The 21,221-nt window shown below is 28.6% G+C and overlaps 3 protein-coding genes and 1 long non-coding RNA gene across 7 annotated transcripts; 3 read left to right on the top strand and 1 right to left on the bottom strand.

The window, feature by feature from the left end:
• Positions 1-1,587: 1,587 nt before the first annotated feature.
• LOC122516524 (retinaldehyde-binding protein 1) lies at positions 1,588-5,054 on the bottom strand. The gene is made up of 5 exons (XM_043634392.1): positions 4,697-5,054; positions 3,355-3,695; positions 3,111-3,239; positions 2,751-2,985; positions 1,588-2,594 (listed from the first exon to the last, which is right to left on the bottom strand). The coding sequence occupies exons 1-5, from the start codon at positions 4,818-4,820 to the stop codon at positions 2,560-2,562; spliced, it is 864 nt and encodes a 287-aa protein (XP_043490327.1). The 5' UTR covers positions 4,821-5,054; the 3' UTR covers positions 1,588-2,559.
• Positions 5,055-6,560: 1,506 nt separating this feature from the next.
• LOC122516388 (transmembrane protein 18) lies at positions 6,561-9,705 on the top strand. 3 transcript variants are annotated; one of them, XM_043634150.1, is made up of 6 exons: positions 6,561-6,668; positions 6,896-7,128; positions 8,069-8,186; positions 8,515-8,569; positions 8,639-8,732; positions 8,867-9,705. In XM_043634150.1, exons 2-6 carry the CDS (start codon positions 7,072-7,074, stop codon positions 9,002-9,004), a joined length of 462 nt encoding a protein of 153 aa, XP_043490085.1. In that variant the 5' UTR covers positions 6,561-6,668; positions 6,896-7,071; the 3' UTR covers positions 9,005-9,705. The 3 variants fall into 3 exon arrangements, with proteins under 3 accessions (XP_043490085.1, XP_043490086.1, XP_043490084.1); XM_043634151.1 differs by having other exon boundaries at positions 6,567-6,668; positions 6,870-7,128; XM_043634149.1 differs by having other exon boundaries at positions 6,578-6,668; positions 6,799-7,128.
• A 1,559-nt stretch (positions 9,706-11,264) lies between these two features.
• On the top strand, positions 11,265-14,556 carry LOC122516387 (pre-piRNA 3'-exonuclease trimmer-like). 2 transcript variants are annotated; one of them, XM_043634147.1, is made up of 13 exons: positions 11,265-11,411; positions 11,729-11,963; positions 12,105-12,386; positions 12,468-12,672; positions 12,751-12,843; positions 12,930-13,028; positions 13,130-13,220; positions 13,294-13,390; positions 13,505-13,591; positions 13,679-13,767; positions 13,869-13,967; positions 14,033-14,101; positions 14,313-14,556. In XM_043634147.1, exons 1-13 carry the CDS (start codon positions 11,281-11,283, stop codon positions 14,335-14,337), a joined length of 1,602 nt encoding a protein of 533 aa, XP_043490082.1. In that variant the 5' UTR covers positions 11,265-11,280; the 3' UTR covers positions 14,338-14,556. The 2 variants fall into 2 exon arrangements, with proteins under 2 accessions (XP_043490082.1, XP_043490083.1); XM_043634148.1 differs by lacking the exons at positions 14,033-14,101; positions 14,313-14,556 and having other exon boundaries at positions 11,281-11,411; positions 13,505-13,617; positions 13,869-13,956.
• A 2,219-nt stretch (positions 14,557-16,775) lies between these two features.
• LOC122516380 lies at positions 16,776-18,123 on the top strand. Its single transcript, XR_006303557.1, has 2 exons — positions 16,776-16,815; positions 16,908-18,123. It is a non-coding gene; the product is annotated as an uncharacterized LOC122516380 (long non-coding RNA).
• The last annotated feature ends 3,098 nt before the right edge of the window (positions 18,124-21,221 follow it).

Genomic DNA, 21,221 nt, shown 5'->3' on the forward strand with positions numbered 1-21,221 from the left:
CGTCAAAATCCACAATCACTTAGTTGCCAACCCGAACATCCAAGAACGGCCGACGTGAGCGAAGTAATCCGAAGTAGCGCTGCCGGTGCCATGAAAAGAAATTGTTTTGAAACGCCCAGACGTCGAAGTGTTTATCTAGTCTATTAGTCAGCATTTTTATCATAATCGAATAGTTTTGATAGCCGTTATGTCATTATAATGCTAAAAATACACTACAATAGACCATGTTTTCAAAACGTTCGAACGATAAAGGAAGATTACATATATTAGGTTGATGCATATGCAATGTCGGATTTTAAAATAAATATATAAAACTTCATATCTTCTTAAATTCTGTTTATTTAATCAAAATATGCTCTACTTGCTTCAATACACTTTTTTCAACGGATGATTGTCTTAAAGAAGTTTTGATCTTTAGTATCAATAAACTTTGATATGCACTTTTTCAGATTATCTTCATTTTTAGACTGTTTAGTCCGTAAAAACTGTTCTAAATGTTTACAAAAATGAAAATTAGTTAGCGAAAGATCCAGTGAATAAAATGTATACAAGTGAATAAATAAGTTTTAAGTAATATTAAGTTTTATTATAATAAAACATAATATTATAATACAATAACATAAATATTAATAAATTGATCTGACCCATGCAAACATTACGTCCATAATAAATATGAATGTGATAAAAGACATATTTTAATTAATTTATTTCGTAATTACTTAATACATACCCTAAATTTGTTAAGAATTTAAATGTCAATCGTAAACATATACTATACTGCAACGATACCTCGGTCCGACAATCTCAAATAAGCATTGATAAGCCCGATATGCGTCATCGGTTTTGCCATATGTATCCAAATTTGAAAATATTGATATAAACAAAAAATAAGCATCAAAAGAAAGAAAAGAACGTAGAATGTGAATTGTAATCATAATATGAAGATATTTTTGAAGTTTCACTTGCTATTAATTTGTACATTAAAAAAAAAAAAAATATTAATTTATTTTAATAATTATTAACTCTTTGCACTACGAGCAATTTTTAATATGACCTACTAGCAATTATTTTAAATTGGTGCTCGTACCTCTATGGAAGATTGAAAATTATTAAAAATATGCGTATACTTTCTAAAATTTTGTTATATTAATGCAATAAAAAAATGTAACATTACAAAAACTAAAAGTTTCTTTTTGAATTTTTTCATTTTATGGGGTCTTGCGAAACAATTTCTAAGGTGCATTCTTGGCTTATCAAGACAAGTATCGCAGTATTCAGTTTAATGTCTTTTATCTTTCTTCTGTCTGTTGGAGTAAACAACACTACCTCTTTTTTACTTTTGCGCATTTCATGAAGTTTTCCATGATTCAATCATCTTTCTTCGTAGAAGAGTTTTATTATCTATTGTCACTATCAGTCTCGGTATTACTATATCCATTTTCATTTATATTAATTTCAGCCAACTTATCGCTGTATAACGTAAATTTTAGTTCATCTTCACTTTCCGATAATTCAATTTTAAATACAAAATATTATAATAATTTTTGGACGCAATTATACGTGTAATGTAATAGTTGAAACACCATGGAAAAATGAAGAATATTTTAATGTTTAAACGTATAAAAATACAAAGTTGCTTTTAGATTTCGCCGCAGCTGTGATAATGAAGTTATAGGTTATTATCGGAGTGCAAAGAATTAATATTATCACATAAAATTTTGAAAAACATAGTCAATATAAGTGAGGAGTTCTCTGGAACGATATTTAATAATTTTAGTATTTAAATGTTATTGAATAATATAAATTTGATATAAATATATTCCTCATATTTTTTCATTTTTAAAAACATAGCTTAAGTAAAAATTCAGATATGCACCGATAACATCACGTGATGTGGAGCAGTCATTTTCGGCGTATAAATGAATTTTTACTAATAAACGTCAACAACTAACGCCATCTAATTTCAAAAAAATAATTGTAATTTGGTGTAATTCTAAACACAATACAACAGAATAATTATAAATCATTTGTTGATACTTAATATTACATACGCTCATACGTGTATATTTATGATACATTTTTGCTTATTTTTTGTGTACAAATATCATATGTTCTTTGCAATTTCATCATGCATAAATATCCGCAGTCTAGTCATAATAAAATTGTAAATTGTCTAAAAAAACGAGACACGTATTTACGTTGATAAAAATGTATTATACATTATATGTAATTCAGTATAAATTTCCTACAATTAGGAACTATGTTTCATTCTTCACAATTCTATGCTTATTTATATACACAAGTATTTATACAATAGTTAGATTTGTATTTGCGAATGAATGACATTCGACAAAAGTGTGTCTTCATGACAGAATAATTCTATTAAAAAAATTGTATGCCATGAATTACATAGAATATAAAATTCGAGTAAAACTCTGAGCAAGATCTATAATCTTAATCGTTTACTTTCTAATTACAATAACTATTGTTAAAGAAAAACATTCCAGTCTTGAATTTGTTCGAGAAAAAAAGAAAAGAATATACTATAGGAGACTGAAATTACTCATTCTTGCGATATCCATACGAATTCCATTCTAAAAAATAAAAAACAAAATATAATATTAAGAAAATACAAAATTCAAGAGATGATAGAATTAGCTTATAGATGTAAGTATTCATGAACGTCATAACGTATATACGTAAATAAATAAAAATATGTACGTTTCAACGATATTTAATAAAACTATTACCTTTTATTCTATCCTCGGACTTAAGAATCGTTGGATACCAATCAGCGCTGCCGTAATCGATTTCTGGTAGTTCGCCGCCATAATTTTTTGGTAGATGACTAGGGCTTATGTAAGTATGCAATGAAGACATTTTCGTGCCGTGGAAAAACATACGCTTCTTCAGCTTTTCACGAACGAAAGGTTTAAACATTTGCCAGACCATTTTGAAGAGAAATGGTTGTTTTACGATATGAACCTAAGACATTAATAATATATCATTATTCTTTAATTTTCTTATAATTTACAGTTATTAAATAATATCGTTAAATCATTATATCTGTCATTGAATTATGCATTTATAGAAATGAATATGCATCTAACCTCTTTTAATCGCAATGCTAAAGCATCTTGAATAAAATTTAAAAGTCTCATGCTAAATGACGGTGACAAGCCCATCACTTGCTTCATCGAGAGACCATCAAAATCCATTAATACGACGGAACCGCGTACCTAAAGACAAAATACAAAGTTTATAGTTCAAATTCATTAAGGAAAAAAGAAAATAAAAAGAAAAACAACGAGAAAAAAAGATAGCAAAAAAGAATATAAATGATCATAATCATACTTGAGTCTCAGGTTCGTATAGAGCTGCTATATGAATGAGATAAAGTACTCGAAATAATTGATCGGCACTGACTTTCGATGGATCCCAAGATTTTCCAACATTGACTATTAGCACTCTTCGTCTTTTATCATCTCTACCTTTAAGCACGTTTACGAGATTGTGCTCGAGAATAGCTACCTTTTCATCGGCTGGCATTAAATTGCTTATAAGAGAAGCATTTTTCACTTTAAAATCAGCGATTCTTTTCAACAATTCGTAAGCACTTTCTGGATAATATTTGCATACTCGAAGAAAGATCATAAGGAATTCATCGTCCGTTTTGAAGTATAACCTTTTATCTTCTGAAAATAAAAATAGAAATATTGAAATAATCGAAGTAAACAACTATTCGACTTGAGCGGATGTGAAAAAACATTGCGTGTTTGAAAATGTTCCCTGGAATCTTCGAAAATTACCTTAATTAATTAAATGACGGGGAAATTGAAAAAAAAGAAATACGTATACGTTTGTTCGATACAATACGAATACAAAAAAAAGTCTAAGAGAGAAAAATGAAGTTCTATTAAATAAATAAATTACATTTAATTATCTGATAATAATTTTATCTCTTAAGTATCGAATATACGGTACACACTCTTATATTGTTTATTGATACAAAGTTAATATATAAAAATCGATTAACCTTCATCAGTTTTTCAAATCATGATCTTCAATTACAGATTAATTGTAAGTATTTTTTCATATTGTTTATTGATACAAAGTTAATATATAAAAATCGATTAGCCTTCATCAGTTTTTCAAATCATGATCTTCAATTACAGATTAATTGTATTTTTTCATGATGCAAGATAATACATTGATGCCTTTTCGATGCTATGAAGTATTAGTTGTTAGAACATGTTTTTTAGAGGCATACAATTATCCTTATATTATGCATTTTGTGATAAATAACTAAATTATTTTTATTTTCTGAAAAAATCGAATGATTTCTTATTATGAATACAAAATGTTACAAGTACAAGTGTTATTTAGAAAGAAGATGAAACTTCTATGATAATGTTCTTATCTTTTAGGGGACATTCGTGACCCCTGAATTCCGAAGATATTGAGTGTTACCATGTTAATCTCTGATGTGAGATATAAACCGTGTAAAAAATGACATTTACTAAAATAATAGATCAAGTGAACATTTTTATCTATCTCAATAAATTTTTAATTTAATACAACAATTTTTAGTTTAATACAGTTTTTTTGCAATCAAAATATCTTACGTTTTAATCATTTATTCTCAACTATTAATACTTTAAATCATTAATAAAATAAATATTTTGTTCACACACACCTTCGATATACTTTCTCAGTGTCTCAATACCCTTTTTTACATTTTCCTCGGTCTCCCTGAGTTCTTTTACAGCAATAGCCTTAGTCTCCTCATCGAGGGGGGTTTCTTCCAATTCAAAAGACATTCTTCAAAATAATAACTTTCTGAGATATAACAATCAACAGTTAAAATTATATTTCTTCTCTCAAGCCAAAAAATTCATTATTGTTGATATCTTAAAAGCAACTTGAATAAGCAAGAAGAGCACACCTCGCACAAGAATGATCGAAATATATCTGACTTGATAAATCGTCCTATGAGGCCGAGGAAGCGTCTTCTTGTTTCCGCCATCATAATATAATCTTTGACCGCTCAAAGTCCAAACGACGAAGTTACATTTCGATACGACAACATCGCTACTAGCGATTATAGTAAATATCTTTTGTGTAACAAGCAAGTAATGATGATTTTTCTTTCTATTTCTCACACTTGTAAATAATGATAATTTAAGTATTATTATTATTGTCATCTTTGTACTTACTCTTTTGATAAGCAGGTATTTAATACTTATTCTCGATTGAACTTTATTTTCTTCTTAGGAGACATGTTTCTTTCTAAGTCTCATTCTCTTCTCTTTATCACTTCTTTGTTTCTTTGATCAGTCTTCTTCTTGTAAGGACATTGAAGATACGATGTAAAAAAAATAAGAACTGTCGATATTCTTTGTGGTGAAAAGAATAATCAAACGCTTTCATTAACTAATTCAACTAAATTCACTTTCTTTTTACATAAATAGTTTTTCAATGAAAGAACAGCCGATATTTCATTTTAACTTATACAGTAATCAAATAAAAGAAAATAATGTTTGAAAAAGACTGCATAATGGATCGACTCTTAAGAGATGTTTATTTAGCTATCGTTGAATTTATTTTTAAATATGAATAGATATGTTAGTCCATGAAATTAACTAATAAAACAACTAATTGAAACAACTCAGACGCATTGGCTAGACAATAGCATATTTGAAATATGGCCGTGAACTTGTTAGATAAACTTTTCTTTATCTAATTTCAATAACGTAAGTAATTAAATACATTGTTTAATAATAAATCTCTTTGCATTTCTTTTTTAAGTTTGATGTTTCATATCATCTATAATTGATGTTTCATAAAATACGAATGTGAATGAGTAATAGGATAAGCAAAACAATAGAGCAATGAATACAAAGTACATGAAATTGTAATAATAAATGCTATGCTTATCATTTTATGATGATAGATAATCGTATAAAGGTTAAAGTCAAGTTTCAATGTTCAAATATAATTTTAATATCAATTTTAATTTTAATTACATTTTAATATTAGTTTCGTATAAAAATAATACTTTTATTTGTTGTATTTAAAGAAACTAATTAGTAGTTAGTTGTTTCGTTTACGAATAATAGAAAGGAATATATTAATACGAATAAAAATATCATATTCGAGTAACTAAAAAAATTATTGAAACACGATTTTTTAAAATATATTCGAATGGGTACTATGATAAGTCGCTTTCATTTAAATTTACAATGATATACAATGTTCATATTGCATTTATTTTATAGCAAATATTTTTAACAGGAAGCACTTTTATATATTGTGGAGATTATAATAAATCATATCTAATCAAATCTATAATTCCTTAATTCTTTTCACACTGAAAAATGAGATACGCGTGAACTGATGTTTGTTCGTCAACATGTTTGTTCATCAACATGATGGTAACGCATCGCAGTTGATAACAACGGTGACTGTAATACCGACAAATGAGCAATTAAGTTCGCGTAATAACCAAAAGAGAGCACTGGAGTCGTGGCGCGAGATTCAATGAATATCATTAAAGATCAACGAAATTTCTCGAAGATTACCGAAGTGCTCCGACATATTAGCTGAAAGAGGTGAATCCTTTCATCGTGTGACATCGACATAGACTGGTGCCAATATAGGCAACGTCGGTAATATAAACGTCATTTTATCCTCATTCTTTGCAATCCATACCGGTTATACCTATATATGTAAAAGAAATAAACATTTTTACTCCCTCCGTTCATAAAAACTTACCTATGCATTATTTACTTTCCTCAGATCATTCGTGCTTATCTGCTGCATCTCTGTGATTTGTTTAAAGTTAGTACATTCGTTTTTTATATATACAGATATTTGCTATATTTTCCGTGCGTAGCGTATTCGTTTAGAAGCTAAGAAGTAAAAAGAGAAAGAAGTAGGAGTATAAGAAGCAGTAGAAGAGGAAGAGGAGGGGGTGGTAGTGGCGAAGGAGAAGGAGGTAGAGGATAAACGTGTAATTTTGCGAATGTGCGCCTTTCTCTTCTTCGCGGTCCAAATAATTCGTGAAAAACGATGTCGGATCCCATAGCCACGGACATGATCGACGGCATCTGGCCATTTTTAAAGAGCGTAAGTTTATTTCTATCCACTTTCACTCGTTATTTCTCTCTCTCCCTCTCTTTCTTTCTCTCTCTCTCTCTCTCTCTCTACCTCTCTCTATCTCTCTTTCTCTCTCTTTATCTCGTTTGTAATTCTTGAAAGCGAAAGGCGATAGCACTAAAAAGTTACTCAACTATTTTTTTATTGCTCTTTCATCTTTTAAACTACATTTAATTATTTCCATCATCATCGTCCTTGTCATTATGATTTTTATTTAGTCATTATCGTTACTATTTTTCTTCGTTATTACATTTTTTTTTCTAATTGTTTTTGTACTATCTCATGAGTAGTTCTTCAATTATTGTATAATACTTTATGATCATTTCATTATGCACATGCATTGATTATTATTAATACGTCGTAGTTCGCTCGTCATCGTGATTTATTATCGTGCCACTGTCATCACACTGTCTCGACGATAAGACCTCGATTCAGTACAAAAAATCGGCTCTGATATTTCAGATTTTTTCATTTGGAGTATATACTTCTCTTTTACAAGTTTCCTTTCACTTATTTCCTTTCTTACTTGTAGGTACTATTACAGATTGAAATTATCATTTAAAATATGATGTTAAAATGCGATGATCCAATTATATGACAATGATCTTATAATATTTTGATATATTATATTTATTTATAATATTTTTATATTATAATATTAGATTATAATATTTTCATTGTTGTTTTTGTAATAATTATCTCTCCAACTTTATTTTTATTCTATTTCTTTTTTTTTTTTTTGGTTCATCTAATAATGTTAAATCTATCAAATAAAATAAAATATACTTTGTAAATAATATATTAATAATATATAATAATTAAATAAATAAATATATAAGTAAATAATATATAATAATTATACTTTGTAATCCTATAAATTTGTTTTTATGGATAATTTTCCTTTTTACAGATTGATTGGAGAGATCCATGGCTAGCTTTATTATTAACTTTTCATGTTGCTGTTACAATGACAGCACTAATGACACGAAATCATGCTAATTTTCAAATAATTTTATTCCTTGTACTTCGTGAGTAAATAGTAAAATCTTTGTATAAATATATATAATAGTAGTTAAATGGACAGAACGATTAACTCCTTTCAAAATTTGACAAAATTTTATTATCACAGTGCTTAATCAATGCTTGATTTTTTATATTTAAAATAAATTATCTTAATATATATAATTAGGCTTTAATGATTAACGGTTTTTATAATCGTACAATAATAAATTGTTTACAGCAAGGTATATTACTTTATCAGTTTTCTCTTCTTTTTAATTTATGGAGTTAATTGATTTGGCAAATGAGTGGTTTGTATATCTGTTTCAATGTTAATACTATCGGTTGCATTTTCAGTACTTCTTGTTTACTTCACGGAAACTATCAATGAAGTCGCTGCAACAAATTGGATGTAAGCATTGAATCGATAACTACGATAAGGTGTTTCATTATTTGTTTTTTTTGCTATTTGTTCTTATAGGGTTTTCTCAAGGCAACAGTACTTTGATTCTCAAGGATTATTTATATCGATAGTTTTTTCTGCACCTATCTTGATGAATTGCATGATTATGGTGGTAAGCGCAACAAATTTTGTTTAAATTTGTATCGTATAATCTTAATTTCTTTTATCATCTTGAAGTACAAGATGTTTGTATTAATGTCAAATAACCAGCTTTGTTTATTCTTATAAATTGTTATGATGTTGTAGGCCAGTTGGCTATATCAGTCCAGTCAATTGATGACAAATCTGAAAAGAGCACAATTGAGACAGCAGGCAAAAAATCGTCAATCGAATGGTGACTTGTCAAATATAAATGGTAATACAAATCGACAGAAACAAGAATGAAAAAATTAGTAAAGTCTAGTCAGACGATGAGGAATGAATTTAAGGATACGCATTAAGCATTATTATAAGACAAAATAATAGAAATAAGTGATAGTTTTAACAATAGGCGGAAGTCTGCATTGCCATGTAATCCCTTGAATGTGAAAAAAGTGTCCCGAAAATATCATTCTTTTTTAGCTATTACCAATTAATTGGGACTGTAACTTATATTGATACTGCCTAGTCAATATAATGATGACTTGTATTTTCAAACTTTCAGTATTGTATAAATGTAATTCGATTGCATTAAGAAGAAACATACTGTAAAGATAAAAAGTAAGCTAAATCAAGTATTTAAAACGAAATTGAAGATCTTGATCAAACTTAGATAATGTTTAAAGTATGTGTTTATAGATTGGCCCAAAATAATGACGTTATTTTATATTAAAATACATTCCTACAGCTTTTTCCTTTTTCTTACTAATTAATTTGTTGTAAAATAATGATAATAAGACAAAGTGTTCTTAATGCAAAATCATGTACTTACTATTGCAATAGATATCGCTTTTAATGCAAGACTATGGTCTAGAAGTAAAGGCATAATTAGATGAATATAAATCATGTAACCAAGCATGTGTGCGTTATGTATATCAACGTGTGAGAAGTCATGTTAAAATGTATGTATGTTCTATGAATGCGTGAATAAATGCTTCTTAAATCAAGAGGTCTAAACATTTATTTAGATATAAATCATAAAATGGTAAATGAAAATCTAATGATCATTGCATGAAATTATGACTTTTTTTATTTAACAAACTATATTAATTTTAGCGTGGTAGTAAAATGGTTGTTCGTAGAATTTTAGTCTGCATGATTTTTTCATATTGTGTTATCCCTCAATCAATAAAAAGAAATCTTGTTAATATAAGTATATATAAGGGTGAGTCAAACGAGAATCATTTTGAACATTTAGCGTAACACAAATAAAGCAAATAATTCTTACATGTTGAATTTTATTTTTTTCAATTTTTAAGTTGAGCGTTATTTGAAAGTCGTCTTGTTATACTGTTGAACTCGTTGGATGTTGGCTACAATTATGTATAGAAAAGAAATATGCAATTCCATTTAAAAAGACATTTGTGACCTTGAAAACACAAAAAAAATAGGATATTATAATCATCATGTAGGTAATTTGAAGCCATTCTAATTCTGCAGTATTCTGAATCTTTAAATCCAACAAAGATTAGGTGTCTGGTTTCTTTTGATTCATCTTATATGTATCTTGTAAGCAAGGTTGTGGCATTTTTAAGATTTCTCATAATCGATAGAACTTTCTTCATCATAATATTAATGCAAAATATACTGAAATGATTATAAGAGTCTCTCTTTCTCTATTTCTTTTTTCCCCGTTTCCTAAATAATTGATATAATACTAATATTAAACAAAAGTACATCACCCCAGCAAAATATAAACTTTCATTTTAAAATTTCCGCGATAAATGGCAGACACTCGCCTAGTATTTTTTATTTACATATAATTGGTATAATTAGATGACAATCTTTTATTACTCGAATGGTAATAATAGATTATAAGGTTACAACAATACTATCCAGGAATGCAATATTCTTTGGTAATATATGATAGAATATGATATATTCTTTGATAGTATGATTGTACCGTTATCGCTTTAAGTACCTACTCTCGCCCACTGGTGGTCAGGGTACCAACTAAAATGAATGTGATTACGCGAAAAGTGGACTTGCGAGCTTCTATGTACTTCTGTATTATTTGTTATTACTATCTGGTTAACTTATATTATTAATTTACTAATGTTATACTTTTTAGCTATTCGCATGAAATGTTTTTGTATATATGTATGTATATGATAATATTTTACATTATTTGATTGATTTTAAATATTTTCTTATTGAAATAAATGTCATATATTATATATGCGCGTTATTCACTTATCCGTGGTTGCGACTAGTCGGCCACTGACAAGTGACAAAAACAGTGCCTGCAGATTTGATACCATTCTTATAAATGAAAAAAAAATAACAATAAACATTGAAACAATGTCGATATTCGATTGCTATGTTACATGAAACGATAAGTTTTGATTGAATCAATTGGTGAAACAATAAAGATATTACAGAAAGAAAAGTGCAGAGGGCGTCTACGGACGCCTTTCGTAGTCAAAGTGTTAAAAGAAAACATTTTTCAAAACTCTAGTTTTTTAAAGTGTGTTAATTTTAATATATAATGATTATATAATTATTAGTAATAAATCATTATTATGATCGAAGTCACAAAAGAAAATTTTACAGAAATATATCCGCAATTAAAAAATGATTTAGAAAATGCAGATGTAATTGCTATTGATACAGAATTTACTGGCTTGGAATGTGATGAAATTTCTAAAATAAGGTTAGCCATCAGGCATATGAAACTATTTAATTCTATAAAAGATTATCAAATAATGGGCATTTATTAATTATATATTAAATTAATAACTACTGTTATTGTTGCATTTTTTATGAGTTCCTAATTAATTGTAAGTCAATGGTTATCATTAAAGTCATTTTACATCATATCGTTGTTTATTACATTTATTTATTATGTAGTATTATTAAATATTGTATTGTTAATAATTGTCATTATTTTATTTTTTATGAATATCTATTTAAATTAACAGTTATCGATAAAATCATTTTACATGATATCATTGTTATTACCTGTTACAGCTTGTTTGATACTATTGAAGAACGATACGAAAATTTACGAAATACACTTGAACCATTTATAATTATTCAATTTGGTATTACTACGTTAAAAAAAATTCATGATAAAAATGAATTTATTCCAAAATCTTACGAATTTTATCTACTACCTAAATCTGTTTTTACGAAGAATAAAATAATCTCATGGCAAATTTCAGTAATAGAGTTCTTATCTTACTACTCCTTTAATTTTAATAAAGTATGTTACTTTGTAATTTAAGTTTTTTATCTCACATATAATATTTTATTTATTAATTATATAAATGTCTTATATAAATATATATTATACTCTCTCTGATATGTATAAAACGATGAGTAATATAAATTTTCTTTTGTATAGGTAATTAATCATGGTATCTCATACGTTAATCAAATTGAAGAAGCTATACTAAATGAACAGTGGAAAAATAATACATTGTACAAAAATGTTGAAGAAAGTATGTCATATAAAGAAAAAGATGATGTTAATCATTTCAGTTCTATGATAGCTGAATGGTTAAAAAATTTGAATAACAAAGAAATTTACACTATTCCCGCATTTACTGATAAATTTCAGTATTTTTTACAGAAAACTTTAAGAGAACGTTTTCGAAATATTTGGACCATATGTAATAAGCAAACGGTATATTTAACAATTTTAATTTATTAGTCTATATAAACATGCATGTATTTATTAATGTTTTTTGATTTATTTTCATTGTAGGTACAAGTATTTAAAATATCATCAGATGTACGGGAAATGTTAGAAAACGAAAAAGAACAAAGCTTAGAACATATTTTGTTGAATTCATATATAGGATTTTCAAACGTATTTAAGCTCTTGGTAGAATTAAAGAAACCTATTATTGGACATAATATCTTACTCGATTTGATGTTCATGCACAAATTATTTTACAAACCTTTACCAAGTAAATCAATTTATTTTTATTTGAAGAACTTCAAATTTATATTCTATAAAATAATAGTACTTTAATATTTTATGCTAGGAAGATATTGTGACTTCAAGACTGAAATAAATAATTTATTTCCTATAATTTACGATACTAAATATATAAGTAACCAAGTAAAAGAAAAATACGGTAATAATTTTAAATTTGTATTACCGAATTATTTTCTTTTCTTTAATTTATTTATTTTAGCTTTAATAATGATTATTATTTTTCAGAAATACAGGTTTTAAATTCACTTGGTTCTCTTTATTGTCATTTTAGTAACTTGGCAAAAACGTTTCCACATATAGCCGATTATACAAATAATACATCAAGTAATTAATAAAGTTATAAAATTGTTTCAATCAATATTTTATCTATTTCATTTATTTAACAATGTATTATTTTTCATTTTAATTATTTATTTCACATACAGAGAATTTTCATAATGCAGGATGGGATTCGTATTGTACTGGATACATATTTTTAAAAATGGCATATATGTTTGCTAATGATAAATATCCATTGTAAGTGTTTTATATTAGTGATTTTTATGTATTTGTGATTTTTAATTAATAACTTTTTTGTTACAATTCTTAGGTCATTCAATTACGTCATAACCCATGAAGAATTAATGAGTTTAATACAAGAGTATGCAAATTGTATAAACTTATCAAATGCTAATGCACTTTATTTGGTAATAACATATTTTCTGAACTGAAAATGAAAAATATTATATTCATTTCTTTAAATTATATTTAATAATATTATTATTTATTTTGTGAAAAAACGAATATTATGAATTTTATAGAAACTTGATGGTAAAGATCCAAAATGGGGAAGACCACCGTGGCTGTTTTTAAAAACACGAGAATCAACCCATTTAGATATAAATGAGGTACATCAAGTTCTTTTGACAATGAGGTAATCTACGATATATTGCCATAAGATAATCTTTCAAAATATTTTTAATATGAACATTTAGATTTCGAAAGAATTATCGCAGTTTGGAATTTTTGATATAAAACCTTACAATCGTGGACGTGCTTTGATAGCTGTTGCGAATCATACGAGGTTGGTAGAACTAAACTTAATGAAAGTTTTATTATGTCAAATGAAATAAATCCCGTCTTTTATAATAATTTATTATTCTCTTTTCAAAATTCTTTTTACAGTGCGTATGACATTTTAAAACATTTTCATAACAACAAAGAATTAAGTATCGTTCGTTACAATCCAATAAAACATGCTCCATCTATGAAGTATCTTCTTTTGTAAGTATTTCATATCAGCCGTTAGTTATAAAGAGAAATATTTAATTTTATAATATTTGTTACAGAGGTAGCGTGCTCGTATCGAGTGGAATGTTAGCTTGGATATATCATCGTTCTGTATCCCCAAAACTTTCGTAATATAAACCTCTATTTTATACAAAACTATTTTCATTATTTAATATGTAATATGAATCTGACATAAACGTATGATTTTTAAGTTTATGATGGATACATATTTTGCGGTCAACCATAATTTCAGAAAATATTGGAACGGTTATGCCAATGTTTTATTATTTTACCCTACTTTAGTTTGATTCGTTACGTTGTCTTTCTTTGTTTTTTTAGTGATCGTGATCTTTCCTGCCAATAATGAAAATATATGTGATATAAAGTTACATTAAACAAGAATGAATTAGCAGTTGACCGTTCCAGTTAATTAGATCCACATCTCCCAGGACAATTTTTCTATCAATTCAGCATTGGCTGTTTATGGCATGAAATTGCAGGGATGCTGCAGTTTTTGAAATGGACATACACGCTATAAATATAGTATATATATGTGTAAAAAAAATTATTAAAATTATAGTAACAATTAAAAAGAATATTAAACGTGAAAAATATCGTTTATTATTGAGATAAAATTATACAGTTTATTAATATAATAAATTAGGCATATTAATTCATATTAGCGCCACAGGCAAATCATGTAAAATTAACGTAACGTTCCACGTGCTAGTATTTTCTATAATAAATTTATCCATAAACGGTAATAGAAGTTTATGCTCATTTTCATATTTCTTTGTATCATGCATCAATAAGAATTCTAAAAAAAGTTAGTGTTGAAACTAAACCGCTAGATGGCGACGTATCCAATAACAAATTTCGCGGTATAAAAACAAAATGAGAACTTATTTCCAACACTTAAAAATTGAAATTATAATTATTTTGACAAATGCTTAGAGTAAATTTTATTTTGATCTACAAAATTTTAATAGAATATTTTGTTTTATCATATCCTTCAAATTTTAAATACGAATTTTTGTAATTGATTCGGTAGATATTTAAATTTTGGTTCATATATTTCGAAAAGAATTAGATTTACATCGTCGATGGATTAAGTGGTAAGAAAATTCATAAATGTGTTTAATAATTTAATTTTTTTTATCAATACATAAAAACGTTTTTGCTTGCTTACGTACGACGTATTACGTGCGAATGAATTTTATCCTGTCCTATACATCGAAGAGAAACATAATTAGATATTAAATACGCAATTGATATTTTAGTATGAAACTGTTCCGAAGCAAGGTGGCAGACGTATTTTGGGTTCTCTCCAAGGGCAGTCATGTCTACTCGTCGTTGCATTTACGAATTGTTACTTTGTAGCATGTGATTTCTTCTTCGTACGTTTTAACTACAGTGACCTGGAATTTAAAGAAACTTATGATTCTCCAAGCTCGTTTACGAGGAAACGATTATCGTTTAATCGCTAATAAATATAAAAGAAAGTTAAAAGAAACAGCTGTAAAGTGGCATCAGCGAAAGATAGAATAGTAATGTTAGTCACACATTTGCGTGCTCGCTCGCATGCGCATACACATATTTAAAAATTCTTTCAATATTCACTTTTTTAATATTATCAGAATGAAAGAAGACGCTTATATTTCTTATCGCTGAAACACCGTAAATTTGTCTTTATAAATATCTTTAACAGAGGTGAACGACATACCATCGATACAAATAATGGGCCTATCGAAAAACAAAGTTCATATCATTCCTCGATATTTTTTAGCATATTTGATCGAATACTGTCCTTTTAAATGGAGATGCTTCTATTAATAATTGTAAGTAAATCAGTCTTATCTGCACATTCAATTGTTATAATTATTGGATGTACCCAGTGCTTGTTCTGTAAAAAGGAAGGTGCCAGAATTCACTTCTTGATAAGCTTTTTATTAAACAAAATTATATTCAAATACCATTTAAATGAAATTTGTCTTAATTTTTTTTTTATTTTAGACATGATCAAATTTAAATACCATATCATCTCATTTCTGTTTTTTTTTTCTTATTTTTCTTTGTTTTTTATTTTTATTTTTTCTTAAATATTTTTTAAAAATACCATAAAAACAGTGCCGGAACATCGTTACAGCTCCAAATTGGATATGTACCTAATTGCAACATCTTTAAATCAGAGTTTACTACTTCAATCAGCACGTTCAACGATTAATATTGATATTCTATTTTTGTTAATTCGGTGAATCCGTTAAAATAAGGAATTGCCTGGTATAATTTCCGTTTAATTGCATATTAATTTCGTATCTTGTACTAACCGGAGGAAAAAACAAGAAATAAAAAGAGAGAAAGAGAAATTCTTATTATGAAAAAGTTCGAAAATGAGTTGAAGAGCATTATATAACAGATTCAAAATTATTCAAGCATAATTTATCTTTTTGTACAAAATTAATCTATTTTTAGGAGTATAATGCATTCTTTCTTATATATTTCAGCATTATACATTGCTCGAGCATTCGCCACGAGCGTAACAAAAAATCGTACGTTAGAAGCGTCAGATTTTCGTTGTTATTGGCAATATTCCAACCACTGTATCGTTCCCATCTCTGTAGCTTTTGCAAAGTCATCTCGAATTATCGAAAAAACGGAGTATGTTGAATTGGATATAAATGAAAGTATATAGAGAATAGTACATAGATATGGGTATAATCAAGCAAACCGAAAGAAAATTTGTTCGATGTTTATTTTAAAATACACGTTGTTTGAATTTATAATTAAAAAAATATTAAAGAAAAAAAAAGGAAAAGAGAAGAAAGAAACTCAATTTTAACAGGTAAGACAAGAATATATCGAGTTCTATATATAATTATAATTATTTATTATACAATATAATTTGAATACAATAATTCTTAAAATTATCCGTAGATGCAGCAAATCTAATTCGAATCGTGGTCGGTTGGATCGTATCGCATAAACTATTCCTCTAACATCAAATAAATTAATGATTCCTTAGTTGGTGGTCTAAAAGTGTGTGTCGGTTAGCTTGCCAATTGTTACGAAGTAATATTATCGAAGATTATCATTTCACAAAGTACAAATTCGGTCCAGTAATATTTGAATTCTGTAAACAATTTAAAGAACAGGATAGGATTTCGCTGAAGTAATAAAAGAAGATAAAAAAAAGAAGAAAAATGAATTAGATATCGAGCACTTATGTTGGTATCTATGCTCGGCTCAACTCCAGTCGCAAGTTCGTAATCTTATTTTGCGATTAACCTTTCGCACGATGACTCACCACTACCATTACTACTATTAGTACTGTTACAACTACTATTATTTCTATTGCTACAACAACTACTGCTACTAGTAATACTATTAAAACTACTACTGTTACTGGTAGTACAATTACAAATATTACTATTACTAGTTGTCCTACTACAACAACTATTACTTCTACTAGTACTACTACCAATAGTCTATTGCAATTTTGACTAATACTATTACCAGTAATCTACTACGAGTTTTACTAATCAATTATTACGACTACTACGACCACCAATACCACTACTACTACCACTGCTACCACCAACACACTACCAGCAGCAGAACTACCTCCAATATTCGCACTATTCTATTTAAGTTTAAGATAGAGATCACGAGCAGCGGAATCCTTGCATGAGACGTTATTATTATGACTCGTTCTCGAGCTCGACGCTCCTCAAACTCGGCCAAAGCTCGTCCCGAGCCGAGGAAGTGCTCTCGGCTTGCCAAGGAGACGTTCTTTTGAAAAATCCAATTATCCCTTCTACTCTGACACGTCGATCGCCACGCACGTCCATCTATCATACTTTTTCTTTTTCTATCTTTCTTTTTTTTTCTTTTTCCCCGACATTCGGCCTTTCGTCAAACTGCGACGTCACGTTTTAACCGTGCCAAATAATAATACGTTCGTGACGTCACGGCCAAGACGAAAATTCCTTTGGAAATTTTCCTCAAGATTTTTAAAACTATTAACAACTATCAAATAATAACATTGGGAATGAAAATTTCCTTTTTCTTTATTTTAATTAATCCATTTATCGTTTTACATCTCTATTCGTGATCTTATATTATAGAACAGAAAATAAAAATTATTTGATTTTAGTAAAATTGATGATATATCTTAAACTGTTCCTCCTGTTGCGCATACTTCCGAATGTATTTCCCTACATTGTTGATTCTCACGAGCTAGTCAACAAGTAACGATATATATCATAACTGTGTTCAGTGTTTTGGCACGTTAAAAAGAATGCTTTTATTATTCGATAGTATGGATACGAGATAGATCGATACTACGTATTTTCTTATTATATTTTAATATTGCACAAGTACCTTTTCGTTAAATAAAAATAAAATAAAATACAAAAACATATACGAAATTGTTAATCATCGAACTGATGATATTTTATTAACGTCGTTTTTAAACACTAAATAGAAAGCCAAAGTCTACTTATTGCTAGTTTACTTATAGACGACTAGGAACAAGCAGATTAATGCCAAAAGTGCAAAGTAATAAACGTCTTTTAATATAAGAACGTTCAGTGAGTTTATTCGACCTATAAATTATTCGCATAATTTACTATTATTGGTCTGCAAAAATGTGGGTCAAATGTGTTGAAGCATATATACATATACATATACATATATATACATACATTTTGTATATATCGATATATCATTATCGTTATTCACGAGAATCTGAATTGATTTGGAAAAAGTTTTCTTTAAGCAAAGACAATAGAATTAACGTTAATCTAAACTTTTATTGTTAGATAGTATCTACTAGTTGTTGCATTGCTGTAACGAGTTCTTTCGATAGATACCTAGTAATCCCGATAGCTGAGAAAGAACCTCAGCGCGTTCCCTGATATTTCAAAAGTTTTCTCTGGCCGCCACCCAAGGCCAAAGCACTCGAAATAACGCGGTAGAGCAATTTGTGTGGGCGTCTTGACGGACGGTCAGCCTGGTCACACTAGTGTCCGATGGCAGGTAGAGCAGCTTTCGAGGTGTATCTCCTCCTTGTTTCTTCTTCTTTTTCATTTTTTTTTTCACTTTTCCACAACGTCAAGAGTATGTTTTTCTGTAAGCCGTAGATTCGTAAGATCGAATAAACGTATTTAAATCTTGTTTTGTTTTTTTCCTTTTATTAAAATTCATATTATATATTATTTTTTGTATTTAATAAATGATTGAACAATGTTAATAGTCGAAAGATCGTTTAAAATGATATATAAAATCAATAATATATAATTAAATTTGTGTTTAATTATTTTTATTTTTAATTTATTTGTTTTTCTTTTCTTTCTTTTTCCGTTTTAGCATTGCAAAAACTCGTCACTTGAGTGGACAATCAGCTATAAGTGCCGTTACGAGCTTGCCAAAATTATACCGCAAATCTATCTATCCATCGGATAGCTCAAGACGAACGGTTTCAATGTGGCAACATAACTATTGCCAACAAGTGGACGATTCAAAATATCTCGGGCTTCGGATTGTTTCGAAATTCTCTTTGCAAAATTTTCGTTAACGATGTCTTGCCAAATTTTATGCTTTTCTACCATTGTCTTTATTTTTTCTTCATTTTTAGTACGTACATGAAAGATAATAATTTGAATTAAATACAACTATTACATAATTAATTAACCGTTTGAGTCTTATAGGACTCAAATAGGACTTAAATAGGCGTTCGTGAGGAAACTGGACGGTGGGCCATGGATAGCTCAATGGTTAAAGAGCAGTCGTCCGGAAAGCGGAAAATCCGGGTTCGAGTCCCGGTCCAGTCAGTTCCAACAGCTCCATTTTTTTCACGAATCCTACAATGATTAAAATATAAGTATGCTGTAGCAGTAAAAGATTATAATGTGACGTGTTAGATATTGGATTAATGAATATTAAAAATAAAAAAAAAATATTGTAAAAAACTTAAACGGATAAAAGAGTACGAAAACTGATTCTGGCGGGAAGTCAGTAGTAAAGCCAGTAGAGCACCTGTCGCATGTTGGCGACAGTGGAAATAACTGCGTTTCGTGAGACGAAATCTACCAACTATCGTGTAAGTATACATTGCAACCAAGTCGGTTGACAGAGAATAACGTGAATGCGTGGGTGAAAATAGATTAATTGTTTGCGCCAATTATTGAAATAATGGCAATCTCAGGTCATGACATGATAATGTCCCAGATTTTGACTTAAGATCCAGAGGTTCTTCTTCCGTCAAACTGAAAAACAAATATTTTACTTTAAACTGTATACTTTGTAAAAGAGATTATTTTTGACTTTTTATTAAGAATTTGTGACTTCGTAGTTTCTCGATAAACGAGAAGAAAAATAGAGAAAAAGAGAATATCACTCGACGTTATTTACAAGCACGTACAACGATCCCACATGGAGAAGCGAACAAATAAATTATCGAGTGAGCCCACTTCCGCGATTCATTGGCCAAAAAAATACTCTCCCTGTGTTGCTCCAGTAACAAATACAAACAAACTTACTTATTGCTTACAGTCACGTTCATATAGACGTATATATAAGATGTGCGAAGACTGGTCAAGGCACTGCTAGTCAAATAAACGGAATAGTTAAAAAAAAACTTTCTCGTTGGTCTCTTGAGAGTATTTTTAATAAAAACATGGTATCTAGGTATTTAAATAGTTTCCTTGAATTCATTCCGTTCGAAGGATATTCCTATCGACCCAACATTATCTTTAAACATACATATACAGTAATACTGTTATTCAATACGATGGAAATCAATGAGAAAGTAGTCATCTTACTTAAAAGTCCCAGTAAATTTGTCTTAGAATTTACTCGCTTCTCAACAACTATTTTTGTCCATAAGCTAAACAGCGGAAATAGCCTAGCCTAGTCCCTGGCCTAGAGCGTAGGCTTGACCGGCCATAATAGCTCCTGTTTCAAGGATCCCTCGTGACATCGGTGATCTGTTAAGCCAGAAGAAAGGAAATACTGGTTTCTAATTGAGTCCGAAAATAAAGAGGGAGAGACGGTCAGTTATATCATCATTCTTTACAGTTCAATTATTCAATTATAATCATCCCTAGAAACGTTCCGTTGACCCACTGATTTTCTTCGATATCATTTTGCCTTTAAACCATTACGTACCTTTTTAAAGTATCAGTAACCTATAGAAGAGTTACGGTCCTTCATCTTGAAATTCATCACTCAGCTCGTATATTCGCTAGA

The sequence above is a fragment of the Polistes fuscatus genome, unplaced genomic scaffold (genome assembly GCF_010416935.1).
Source record: "Polistes fuscatus isolate 324 unplaced genomic scaffold, CU_Pfus_HIC Scaffold2, whole genome shotgun sequence".
Taxonomy (NCBI): domain Eukaryota; kingdom Metazoa; phylum Arthropoda; class Insecta; order Hymenoptera; family Vespidae; genus Polistes; species Polistes fuscatus.

Coding starts and splice junctions, on each gene's coding strand:
- LOC122516524 (XM_043634392.1), bottom strand. CDS start 4,820: ATGTCTTTTGAATTGGAAGAAACCCCCCTCGATGAGGAGACTAAGGCT. Junction 3,696..4,696: donor ACTGAGAAAGTATATCGAAG/GTGTGTGTGAAC, acceptor TTTTATTTTCAG/AAGATAAAAGGTTATACTTC. Junction 3,240..3,354: donor TATACGAACCTGAGACTCAA/GTATGATTATGA, acceptor TTTTGTCTTTAG/GTACGCGGTTCCGTCGTATT.
- LOC122516387 (XM_043634147.1), top strand. CDS start 11,281: ATGATCGAAGTCACAAAAGAAAATTTTACAGAAATATATCCGCAATTA. Junction 13,768..13,868: donor GCTGTTGCGAATCATACGAG/GTTGGTAGAACT, acceptor TTCTTTTTACAG/TGCGTATGACATTTTAAAAC. Junction 14,102..14,312: donor TCTGTATCCCCAAAACTTTC/GTAATATAAACC, acceptor TTGTTTTTTTAG/TGATCGTGATCTTTCCTGCC.
- LOC122516388 (XM_043634150.1), top strand. CDS start 7,072: ATGTCGGATCCCATAGCCACGGACATGATCGACGGCATCTGGCCATTT. Junction 7,129..8,068: donor TCTGGCCATTTTTAAAGAGC/GTAAGTTTATTT, acceptor TCCTTTTTACAG/ATTGATTGGAGAGATCCATG. Junction 8,570..8,638: donor GTCGCTGCAACAAATTGGAT/GTAAGCATTGAA, acceptor TTGTTCTTATAG/GGTTTTCTCAAGGCAACAGT.